Here is a 13100-nt window from a genome sequence, read left to right as displayed (position 1 = left end):
TAGAAATCCGTGTTTAAGCCATAAAAAAAGAAAAGGAGCTTGAAAGAACGACAAATGAAGCCTGCGATTTTGAATCTGGCTTTTTTCATAATTTTCCTTTTTACTTCCTCTACATTGATGAGTCAGGGACATACCCTCCCAGCAGAGAGAATGGGGTGCTTTTGTGGTCGATTCTGGGGCACAGGTAGTTTTTAAAAATCCTTGGGGGGGGTAATTTTGAACAGGGGTTTGGACTGCTTTCATATTCATGGTTCGTGATAAATTAGTTCATCCAAATAATATGAACCCCAGTATGAGTCGATAACCAGATACCAATTCTAATTAGTATGGTAATTCATGAGCGGGTGTACTGCTTTTGTGTCAGGTGTTGCTTTCTTTAAAAAGATCAGGGTGTCCCACTTTGCCCTTCTCCCTCTTAACTGTCCTCTTCTCCATCACTGTGTCTCACTGGGGAAGAGCCCTGTCCCATCGGCACAGCACACCTTTCCCCTGCACTATAATTAGAGCTCATACTTCCCCCATGACGTAGAGACCCTGGGTCCTTCTTAAAGATAAAAACAAAAGCATAAAACCAGAGGCCCCAAGAGGTCACATGATATAGTCAGTTCCTCATTACTAGCCCTGCATACAGCCCCGTGGAAGCCCCTCCCCTGAGTTGCATTTTCCCTGACTGTGTGTGTGTGTGTAATCTTTGGCATAATGTAGAAGTTCCTAAATCTGAAAAGATCTTGATGAGATCTATACTTAAACTTTTTCCATTAGCATTTGAATTTTTTAACCTACTCCAATTGACCTGTATTATCTATGTTCAGGAAAATGAACATTATAAATGAATAATATAATGGAAAGAGGTCTGATGGTCACCCAGGGCAGACTTTCCCTTCACAGGAGAGAATTTCTAACCCATCTGAGGGTAACGATTGTCAGCTTTCCAAATGCACAGTGACCACACAGGAGCAAACATTTTCTTTCATTTTCATAAGCCATCTGCTCTGGTTTCTAGATTGTGGCCCCTAAAAGTCTGCCACCAGATGGTCTCCCCCAGAAGACCACAGGCACCTTTGCTCTTCTCTCACCCCCCCAGCAAAGCATCCTGCCCCCAGAACTCATCCACAAGGTGCCCAAGGTGGGAACAGGCATCGGGCTCCTGTTGGGGTCCGGGGCTGTGTCTGTGCCCATTTTTCCCATCCCCTCACAGCCCTCATCACACACAGGGGTCCCTGGCATGTGAGTGACAAGCCTTGGCTAACCCCTGCTTTATTTTAAATTCAACTATCCTGCTATGTCCAGTTCAGCCCTGATCCTTTTGATGACGAAAATAGTCACCATAATCACCAAACAGCTGGCCACTAATCTCCGAACTTCCGTGCAATATGCCGGAAGGACAAGAGGAAAGAAAATCAAAGAGCAGGAAGAGGAAACCAGCTGGCAGAACCGCATCTCATCCGGCCGCCATGCAGGCCCACCGAGCGGCCACAGGGAGTGGCTGAGAGTGGGGACCGGGGCCGTGCGGCCACGCCCTGTGGTGCCACGGCCCATGCTGTCGGCCCCCGTGCTCGGCTCCGGGACCTGGGGAAGCTGTTGAGTCTCTGCCTGCCTCGGTTTCCTCTCCTGTAAAATGAATGGGTTGTGGAAACAAGAGCATGGCCATGCTGTGTAAATGAGTTAACCTGGGAACCCAGAACCTAAGGAAGGGCGCACGGCGTGTCAACTGCCTTTACTGAGGCCAGAGAGCTCGAGAGACCCTTTCGGGCAGCCTCACTGTGTGCATTGTGTGCAGAGGTGGCCAGACACCAAGGAGGACTCCCTCCTGGACCCCGTCTCCCAGCCCAGTTCTGAGTAACCGGGCACAGCGGGCACGGGGACGAGCCTCCACCAAACATCCCACACACGGCCACTTGCCCTAAAGGTCAGCAGTCCTCAGGCCCCTCTCTCCTCGTCCATCAGAGCACCCGTGGCGGGACTTAACACACCACCATGAGTTTTCTCAAGCTGCCGTGTATCATATACCTCAGATGCGCCAGCATAAAGGTCCATCTTTGCACGTCATTAGCTGATCCCACACCAGAACGTGAAGTAGTTTTAGCTGACGCCACATTCCTGACACATCAGCCGGAGGGTTCACTCCAGGTGACAGGAGGGGTTTGCTGTGCTGCCGTCGCTCATATACTTAAGTTAGGTGCTGAAAAATACGTCTACCTTAAAGGAGTTTGCTTTTTTAAATGGAAAAATGAAACTCGACTTGTAGAAGCTTCTTGAGGAGCAGTTAGAAGGTTCTCTGTAGAGTGAGCATAGCGGTCCTGGCTCCCTGGGGCCTGGGGTGCGGGAAACCTGCTTGGGGGCGGTTCAGGAGGGCAGCCACGGTGCCAGCGTTGGGTTTATAACACTTAACTTGGAGTGAATTACTGTTTTCCAGACCGATTTTCCGCCCTGTGCTCTGTGGCAGTTTGGTGCAAATGACCTTTTCCAAATGTCGCAGAGCGTTGGGGTCACATGAAGACTGTGCCTGGTCCCCTTGAGTGATTTCAGGACATGAGCGATGGAGGCTCTTGGCCCAGTGCTGGGCAGCAAGGACGGTGCCCACAGCCGCGGTAACAGGTTCGTGTTTTCTTGTCCTCCAGAGCTGGGTGAGATTAAAAACGTCACCACCACGCAGCCCTCCCTGGAGCTGGACGGGCTGGAGAAATACACCAACTACAGCATCCAGGTGCTGGCCTTCACCCGGGCTGGGGACGGCGTGCGAAGCGAGCAGATCTTCACTCGGACCAAAGAGGATGGTGAGAAAGGGGGCGGCTTGTCGGGGGAGAGCTCAGGTCCCGTCTGAACCTCCAGGGGCCACACAGGAGGCTCCCACCAGCTGGCAGCATTCCTGGGCAGGAGCTATTGTTGGAAAGGCTGTTCCCATTTGTTTATTTTTGTTTTATTTCCATTTCTCTAGGAGGCACCCACCTATTCTTGACTTTGCTCCATGCACACTTTTTGCTGCCCTCCCAAAATATTCCAGCACGATTCAGACCAGCACTTCCTGTGTCACCTTTGTTTGATTTATCCATTGTTTCTCTCTTCCCCTATAATTTTTCCTTTTTTTGGTGGGGGGAGGCACATATTATTTTAAACAAAAGTGCCTTTTATCCCAGGCCTGTATCCCAGGGCCATCCCTGTTTTGTATCCCATTAGAATAATTTCAGTGACTCTTTAGCTATTAGTGTAAGCTCTGATCATTTCCATCTTTCCACTTAAAAATTATGTAATGGTCTACATCGTCATATGCTGTGCCAGCTTTAGAATAACATTAGAATAAGCCCTCAATGTGAGAGCTTCATGTTAATATTTTAAATTTCTTACAAGAATTTATGATGATTTAGTAAAATTTTAAATCGTAGCACATTTTTCAGATCACAAGTTGGACTTGGTTATGTGACTATTTCCCAATCCTACAAAAACTCTATGGCAAAATAGTTTTTTATATTATTTTAAGGGAAAGCCTGAGGGACCTTACTGAAGACTTTTTGAAGAATAATTTAACTTATAATACATATTATGGCAACAGTGAGAAAAGCAGTTTCCACCTTACTAAAAGAAAGAGCAATTGATATCCAATTGATTCCCTTGTGGAATCCTCCAAATCAGAGCTCAGCATTATACCCAAGCCAGAGTTGAGGTGGGAACCACTACACCTGAATTCTGTGCTGATTTGGCTCTGCAGTTTTGTTTTTTCGTCTTCTTGCGGGGCCTCTGTTCCCCAGGAAGCTGGGCAGGGTGTGGGTGGGAGAGCCGTTTTCCATCGCCCATGAGTGCCCACGTATTGGCCGTTTTGATGTCCTTTGCTACACAGACAGTCAACATTCTGTTGCTTCCCCCACTATGTCCCGTGGGAACAAAGCTAGGGACACACTCTCAGAGGCTTGGGCAGACCCTTCCTGCCCAGCTTTTCTGTCTCCTAAGGACACTCCCCTGACATTCACAGCATCACTCTCTGTTCTCCCCTCATCCAACCCAGCCCCGCTCCCCAAGCAGTCCTGTCCGTCTACCCTCACATATTATGTTTATTGTCTCTCTAGCCCTTCGTACATTCTAGTTCCCGCACACAAATTTAACCTCATTACCCTCAGTTTTTCTAGAACACACAAGTGATTATTCCCAGTTATGTGCAAGTGTCAGCCAATGCTGCCCAAAGGAATTGCATTCTTTAGGGAAATCTAAGGTCAAAATGCAATGCCATTAGGAAGTCACACATTCATAGAGATATCTACAAAGCTATGTCCTGGGTGAAGACAGCCATATTTAATTTTTAGAATGTAATCAACCGAGAGCTGTGTCTAGATGCTGGCTCTGCCACCTGCTGCCGTGGGACTTTGACACCTTACCTCACTTTCTCTGAACTGGACTTTTTTCATGTACAAAATTTCCATGACAATCAGACTGCACAGAATTAAGACATAAAAAGTGAAGTGATGTGTGCAAACATCACCTAGCTTGACATATCGTGGGATGGTTCCTGACACTAGACATTTGATTATTTGATCTCCACTCCTTCAGAATGAGGGTGGAACCTTCTTTTGCATTGCTAAGCAATAACACAGATGTCACTGGAATTATTATTTAAAGAGCAAATTGATCAGCAACATGAATTTTGACACATGCATTTTTCAGAAAAACATACAGAAATCCAATAAAAGTGGAAAGCTCTTTATAGCTCCATACTGACTGGTAATTTGGGATCAATTTTTAATTACTCCTCCAGTTTTAGAAATCATAGAGCTCTGTCTCAAAGCTTGACCCTGAGACCCAAAGTGTAATTTGTCAATCAATTATTCTCTACTTTCATATCCAGTGCTAATAGTATGGGGACATGTGATTAATTGTGGAAGGCCCTGCCTTGGGCATACCAGGGAGGAGATCAAGAATTCCACTTGTGCTAATGTGGACGAAAGTGATGCAGAGCTGAGTGTCAGTATTTACTTGGGATAAATCATCAGCATTTTCAAAAAGAAGCAGAGCAGAGATTAGGTAGAAGGAGAGAAAAGCTAGTATAATGATGAGCTTATTTCCCAGATTCACATGAAAAATTCACTAATCTAGAAATGGTGAAGAATTGTGCCAGCCTTCCTTACAGACTCAATGTCTAATATAAATAGACATTTGAGCTGTTTACAGAACTGATTCCAATTTTGTATCTGCTTGAAAGGAATGCGTAATCAAAGTCAGAGTATAAATCCTGTTGATGCTTCTGTGAAGTCTTATGATTTGAAGTTTGGATAACACTGCCGACTTCAATTAAATGATGTAAAAATGTAAAATAATAATTGTCAACATTTATTGTTTTTCCTCAGAAAAGCACTATTCTAGGCACAGGTTGAAGTTTCATTGTTTATTGTTGCTCTTGCAAGTAAAGAAATATTAACACATTCACAGCAAACATTCAATTAGGACTTCTCTGCCCAAAACAGTTCTTAAACGAACGTCCTTACCCCTCAGTGTCATGGGGCCTGGAATTTTAAATTATATTGTTAGGTCACTGATCATCTTAAAAAGGAAAAATTTATCACTTGCTAGTGAAAGAGATAAAAACAGAATCAATAATAAATAAATAAAAATAGATTAAATAAATAAAACTGAAAAATAAAACACACAAAACGTTTACTTTTACAGGGGATAATTCACACCTGATATATTTGTTTAGAAAACAAGTCTTCTGTTCCATAAGTAGTTTCTCAGTTTCTATAAAGATTCTTGGACATATTCTCCAAGAATATGGAGATCTTGATATAGATCTCTGATATAGATCCTTGGACATACTATTGGGTCCATAGTCTCAGTTCCATCAGTATAGTTGTGGGTCCACAGAGATATTCTCAGGGTCCGTAAGAACAACTGATGTCTCAGGTCCTCTTCCCAGGACTGCTCAATCATTGAGAACTTGCACATTTTTTATTGCTGCAAGACCACAAAAGATTATTTGCCAATCAAGCTTTTTGTTTCTGAACACAGGACAGCTAATTCTGAATTCTAAAACGTTTGTGAAATCCTGCTACCGTTTTATTTGCTGAGAATATAATCTGAGCCAAGCCATGGGGAAGAGAACACACACAAACACAATTTATTATTTTTCCAATTGTTATTTTCGTCCTGCTGGCAGAAGGTAGTTTCAGCCCTGATCCTTTTCCACAAAAGAAAACATTACATATATCTAAATAGCGACGGTTGTGTTTAAGTGCAGATATTTACTGAATACATCACAAATCCACATAGCTCTGTGGGAAGAAGTCCAGCAGGAGCCGTGATATGTGATCTTTGGTGCCTCTCTGCCATGGTTAATGATCTGTTTAGCAGGACATCTGAAAGTGGAGCTCAGAGCAAGAGAAAAATAAACAGACATCAGGATATTTGATTCCTCTGGCCAGCCATATCTTGAGCCATACATCCTCTTGAAGGCGTGGATGGTGTGTTCTCAGGTGATAGTGTAACTGCACCCTGGTTCACCTTAAAGGTGATGGACTCTTTGTGTGTGTGTATGTGTGTGTGTGTGTGTGTGTGTGTGTGTGTGTGTATTTGCCTGACCACCAGCAGTGCTGCCCTTCAGGAGACACTGAAGGCTTTGTGTGCCGTGAGAAAGCCTGTCAATTAATCGGTATCAATACTGCTTAGGATTCCAGAGTCCTGCAGCATTTGGCAGGGTTGTGATGTGCTCTGTGCAGTAGCGGATACAGCAGCAACACAACAGACCAGGATGTCCTGGGAGGCCTTCCACCACGTGGATGTCAAAGCTTCCTCTGCTGCAATGATTCTCACACAGGTTCCTAGGAAGTCCAAGGGCTCCTAAGGGGGCTTCAGAGACGCCCAATGGTAATGGGGAGGGCCCCTGAAGGGCTCCCTCCCAGCTCTGCTTCAGGAGAAGCCACTCCACTTCCACTGTGTTATGCATGGGTCTCCCACATGACACTTGAAAGGATTTGTCCACTTTGAAGAGTGTTTGGAAACCAGTGCTCTAATGCGTGCAAAGGCCAGACATATTGGAGCCTGATGGAAACCAGAAGAGAAAAGGGGCCTCATGCATTGCTTGGCCATGACGACAACTGCTATTGTGAAGGTGTCCCTGCAGCATCATGTCATCTGCTCACGGCTCAGAAAAGCCACTGCAGAGCCTGGCGCTCAGGTGGACCTGGCTGTCACGGCGGGTCACACATACACACACACTGGTGTGGGCACCACGCCACACACAGCACAGACATCACATACACACCACAAACCACACATGCACACGCACACACTATACACACACTCACACATACCACACACACACCATGCACGCTACACATGCAGACATACTCTACACACACGTCACACACACATCACACAAATCACAAAACACACACTACACACACCACACAAGCCACAAACCGCACACACACATACCCCTGCCTGAGGCTGATCTCTAAGACCAGAAAAATGATGATGACAAAAACGAAGCTGACCAGTGTCTGTGAGGTACTTATCAGACTTTTGTCTCATTTCAGATTGAGGCAATATTTTTACAGAGCAATAAGGTTGATGTTTCACGTTAAGATACACTCTTAGGTGGCTTGACCGCGTGGACCCATTCTCCATGCTGTGTAGCAAATCATCACAAACCAACACCTTAAAACAATACAAATTCATTATCTGACCATTTCCTGGGGTCAGGAGTCCAGGGACAGGTTAGCCAGGCCCCCGCGCAGGGTCTCACAGGCTGAAATCACAGTGTTGGCTGGGCCTGGGGTCTCATCTGAGGTGGGATCCTCACCCGAGCTCACTGGCAGTCCGCAGGACCCAGTTCCCTTAGGGCTGAGACCATCTCCTCAGCCCCCAGAGGCCACTCCCCAATCCCTGTCTCATGGCCCCAGCAGGTTCACATGGTCGTGTGGTCATAGCAGGACAGTTGACCTCTTCATCACCAACAGGAGCCTGTCTCTGCTACTCCAAATCCCTCTCTGACTTCTAGACCCTCTTTTAAGAGGCTCATCTGATTAGGTTGGGCCCACCCAAGTTACTCTCCTTTCAAGTAACTTAAAGTCAGCTGATTGGGTCCTTAATTATATCTGCAAAATCCCTTCACCTTTGCACACAATGTAACCTGATTTTGAGAGTGATCCATCTGTCATAGTGACAAGTACCACCCACATTCAAGGGGAAGTAATTATACAGGTGTGGATATCAGAGGGCGAGAATCTTGGGCACCATCTTAGAATCCTGCCTGCCACACTGAGCTCATTTAGAAAGTCTGCTTGGAGGACCTAGTATGCCCCAGATACTGGCCCGGGCACTGGAGACACAGCAGAGAACAGGACAGGTGGGGCTCGCAGGCTGGTGGGGGAGACAGATATTCACCAATCACTCCTGAGTGGGTTATGACGAGTGCCATGAAGAAGCATCTTCAGAGACAACCCGCCCTGAAGTTGTCACAAACCTCACCTAGGCTAGTGACAGAGAAGGTTTTCTCAAGAAAGCAAGCACTAGCAGAAGCTGAGATGAGTTAGAGTTGCCGAGGACAAGGTGGAGGGTGGGGAACAATTCCAGGCAGGAGGAACCCAAGGCTGTCAGTCATCATGTGTCAATGACCTGATGTGGGAGACGCACGCCACACCCAGGGACCTACAAAGGGCTCCAGTGCTGTGCAGTGACACAGAGCCAGGAAGAGAATCCAGCCACTGACCTGACACGTCCACGTGGAGGTCTAAAGCACACACCAACCTTACACATCCACCGAGAGGCAACGAGAAGGGAAGAGAATTCTAGGTTCTGGCTCTTGCGACCAAGGATGTGGCTGTGCCATTTGCTGCAATAGGGGACAGGAGGAAGGAGGCTTGGGAGAGAAGGTGATGAGCCCTGCTTTGAACAGGATAGGTCTAAGGTGCGTGAGTCAGAGCCGAGATGCCGGGGCCATCAGACACGAGAGCTCTGAGAGCATCTGCGTGCACAGGGGAGCACATGGGAGAATGCAGAAGAGATGGTCCTCAGCCGCTGCATTCTTAACTTCAACCAGTCAAACCTGGAGCCATAAGTTCACTCAACGATGGCCAGAAATTCATGAAAGCTACCTAAGCTTACCTGTATCTTCATAAGAAAAAAGCAGATTACCAAAATGTAACCTGATGACTAGGAGTGTGTCTTATCAAACTATGTCCCAGACACACCCTCCTAAGCCATCTCTGTCTCCTGCCCCTCTCAACATTTGGTGTTTATAATTCAACACTGAGTTACAAAGTAAAGGCCAGAATCCTTTAGCAATATGTACGATAAAGAAATGGCGATGGTTATTACAAATGATAGCTAGAGTTTATTCAGTGTGTATTATATACAGGACTCGTATTAATTCTTCACATGAATTCTCTTTCATAATCTTAACAGTAAAATAATAACTTGGTATAGTTATTGTTCTGGCTTCATAGATGAGGGAACTAAGACTTATTAGAGAACTTCTGAACTTGCCCAGGACACAGAACCAAGTAATAAAGTTGGAGAAAAGCCCACAGTGGAGGCTGCAAAGCCCACACCTTTAACCATTGTGGTGTAATCCAAACCAGAACTAAAATTTTAAATTCTCATTCGTAAAATATTGGCTCAGAAATCCTGAAAATCTTTCTCCAATGTATTGTGCCTCAGTTTCTGTATATTTATTATTTTCTTGTGCAAAATTCTAATAATGCTACAAGGAAAGATTTTGTACAAGATGGATCATAAATCAGCGTATGAGGAACCACGTGGGGGTTTAGGTAGTAAGTGCAGTGAAAAACCCTTTGATCTGACGTGATCCAGGCAAGTTAATGGAAATAATCTACTAAAGAAGGAATCACTACATTTTACAGTGACCAAGAGACAGAACTCAAACATTGTAGTTTAACTTAAAACATATAAATACACATTTATTATATAATCATTGTCTAATCAAATGATCCAGACTCATTTCTTTAGTTTGGGATGAAGAGATGAGAGTTCTATGTCACTTTTCATTCTTTGAACTGTATCCATCATGGACCATCTGTAATTTCCACTTTAATTTCTTGATCGTGGAGTAAACATGTATTATCATTGGTCAATAATCTGCTTTTTAATTTCTTTTTATCTGTTTGCCTTGATTTTTTTGCCATGTGACCTGTTCTTCTCACTAGTCTTGCCCAAACCTAATTGAAGCTTCTTTTTTTTTTAAACTTACCTTCAGAAAGCTTTTCCAAAGTCCCATCAATTGTCCTAAAAACAGCTTTCTTTGTGCACTCATATTTCATCAGTTTCCATAAATTAAACTGCATTACCTTGACAAGTACAATTGTCACCAGCAGGGTGGAAACAAGCCTGACACTCCTGATGAGCAGCCAGCCAAGGGGTTGTTGCCAATGTACTTGGGGTCCTAGAAGGACGCTGGCCAGAGGGAGTGCCTGGTGGATGCCAGCTGCGTGGTTTGCTTTACGGAAGATATGGAGGGTTCTGGCCAATCTGGGGGCATCCATTAGTGTGGGAATATTAAGTATGTGTATGCTCCACCCTTGGCGTTCAGGAGGAGCCCCTGTGGCTCTGAACCAGGTTGTAGATGTCTTGGTGATAGCCCTCACCAGTAGAAAACTAAGCATATTCAGGACAAAGGTACCTTGTTCCCAAGGACCTATTAATCCAAGCTTCATCACTCCTATGTGTTCCTTTCTCTAGACCTTTTGCTCTTGGTGGAACTTGTCAAAAACTGATCCCAGGGCTTCCCTGGTGGCGCAGTGGTTGAGAGTCCACCTGCCAATACAGGGGACGCAGGTTCGTGCCCCGGTCCTGGAGGATCCCACATGCTGCGGAGCGGCTGGGCCCGTGAGCCATGGCCGCTGAGCCTGCACGTCCGGAGCCTGTGCTCCACAACGGGAGAGGCCGCAGCAGTGAGAAGCCCGCGTACCGCAAAAAAAACTAAACAAAAAACTGATCCCAAGATTTTATATTTTCAAATGATGACTGTGTCCAACCCCCGTTAACTCTTTCCGGAGTTGTTGGTTTTGTTGTTTTGACCTAGAAGAGTCAAGGTCAAAATTTGAGCATAATTTGACCTAGAATTGTCATCTAGAAGGTGACAATTATGAGATACACATTCAACTCCAAAAATATTTACTCTGAAGTTAGGTTGTTTTTGGAGAAGGAAGGAACTCAAAGCTTCCTCCAGGGGCTCACAGGGGACCTTACTGGTTTGAATTTCAAGGTCTCCATCAAGGGGGGAACCTCTCTCTACATGAAAAGTTAAAACAATGAGGAGGAAAGCAATAACCTCGTGGTTTCTCTCACAGCAGATTTAACACTCTCTCCTCTTTATCCCATGTTCTACCCACCTCACCTCATTCTCCCTCTTCAACCTGGAAAACAAAAGGGTGGAGAGAAGGTCACTTATGTTCAATCTCACTTCTCAGATTAAGCTTCATGTCGTCAACACCCTTTTCTGCATTCTTAGATGATTTACAGAGGGGAGTTTTTTGTCTGTATAAACTGTGAATCTTTGACACAAAAATTCATACTCATAAAAACTGCTTCTGAGCCTCTCCTGAGCCAAATAGAGGTGTCATTACAAAGTGTTCTGGGCACAGAAGGGTGATCTCTGATGACTGAGGTAATTCACCCTCATTCCTAACTCAGGAGGCAAGAGGTACCCCCCAAGCCTGTTCAAAGCCAAACACTGTAGCAGAAGAAAGAATGACCCAGAAGCTAAATTCTCTACTAGTCAGAGGCAGGAAGTCATCAGGGACTGAAAAACACAGAGAAGGCTCCCGGGAAAATAGGGACTTGAGCTGATTGTGTTAGTTCTGTCACAGAAACAACCATTCATGACACTGGTTAAGGAACAACAAGGCAGGCTTCATTCAGGGGAACGATTTGATAGGTGAAGGCATGACCACAATAGTGCTTTGCAGTAGGGGAGGGAGATTGGATTCAGCTTTGAATACAACAAGGAAAGGTGGGAATTTATAGCCAAGGAGTGAAGGGGAGGAAGAGGGGTCATTGGGTGAAAAAATTACTAAGAGGAAACATCAGGGGTGAGGGGCATTCTGGCTAAACTGGCTTCACAGGAGTTTTGCAAAAGGCAGGTGAGGAGGATCAGAGATTACCTGGTGATGACAGAGAGTGAGGACTTTGATCGATATCAAAGGTGATAAGATATTGTGGAGATTCTGGCTAAACTGACTGAGCAGGATACTTGCTAAAGTGGGTTCTTAGGGGATATGCCCAAGAACATGGCTTAGTGGAGCTCCTAGGTCACTGGTCAGAGAGACACTGTGTCAGCCCCCAGGGTGGCTGTAACAAAGTCCCACAGCCTGGGGGACCAACAACAGGAATGTGCTGTCTCACGTTTCTGGAGGCAAGAAGTCCAAGATCAAGGGGTGGGCAGGGTCGGTTCTTTCCAAGGACTGTGAGAGAGAATCGATCCCTGGCTTGTAGATGGGCATCTTCTCCCTGTGTCTTCACATTGTCTTGCCTCCATGTATATCTCTGTGTCCACATCTCCCTTTTTTTTACAAGGACACCAGCCATGCTGGTCAGGGCTCACCCAAATGACCCCATTTTAACTTGATTTTCTCTTTAAAGATTCCATCTCCAGATAAGGTCACATTCTGGCATGGTAGGGTTAGGGCTTCAACAAGTGGGTGTTGATTGAAAAAAAAAATGCACAACGTGAGAGTTGTGAGTTAAGTTTTATTTGGGGCAAAATAAGGACTATAGCCCAGGAGAGAGAATTTAAGATAGCTCTGAGAAACTTCTCCAAAGAGGTAGTGGGGAAGGTCAGTGTTACATATGATTTCAGTGAAGGGAGTACATGCAGTCAAGCACACGCTTTGGCAGAAGCTTCCTGCTAGTCATGAGGAACAGGTGTCACCATTAATGATTTTAGTGCTTTTCTAGATACGAGGAGATGCAAGAATCAGGCTCATAAAATCTTCTCCTAAAAGTACCTATCTATATGAAGACATGTTCTACCAGTTTTTCCCAGAGCACAGAGGGCCTCATTCCTGATGTCCACCCTGAGCTACTTTCAGTAGATGTTGAAGGTCAGCGGCTGCAGCAGTTCATGATTTAATCCTTGCAGAGGCAGATGGCAAGTGCCA

At 45.4% G+C, this 13100-nt stretch overlaps 1 protein-coding gene across 1 annotated transcript in view; it reads left to right on the top strand.

The window, feature by feature from the left end:
* DSCAM (DS cell adhesion molecule) overlaps nt 1–13100 on the top strand; it is a 737093-nt gene that overhangs the window by 636423 nt on the left and 87570 nt on the right. Inside the window, exon 20 of the mRNA XM_024758431.1 lies at nt 2622–2777. Coding sequence (XP_024614199.1) covers nt 2622–2777 — 156 coding nt within the window. The remainder of the gene's footprint in view (nt 1–2621; nt 2778–13100) is intronic.

This window comes from Neophocaena asiaeorientalis, unplaced genomic scaffold (assembly GCF_003031525.2).
Source record: "Neophocaena asiaeorientalis asiaeorientalis breed wild unplaced genomic scaffold, Neophocaena_asiaeorientalis_V1.1 scaffold45, whole genome shotgun sequence".
In the NCBI taxonomy this organism is placed as follows: Eukaryota; Metazoa; Chordata; class Mammalia; order Artiodactyla; family Phocoenidae; genus Neophocaena; species Neophocaena asiaeorientalis.
The sequence above is the reverse complement of the archived record's forward strand: the minus strand, read 5'-3'. Positions and strand labels throughout refer to the sequence as shown.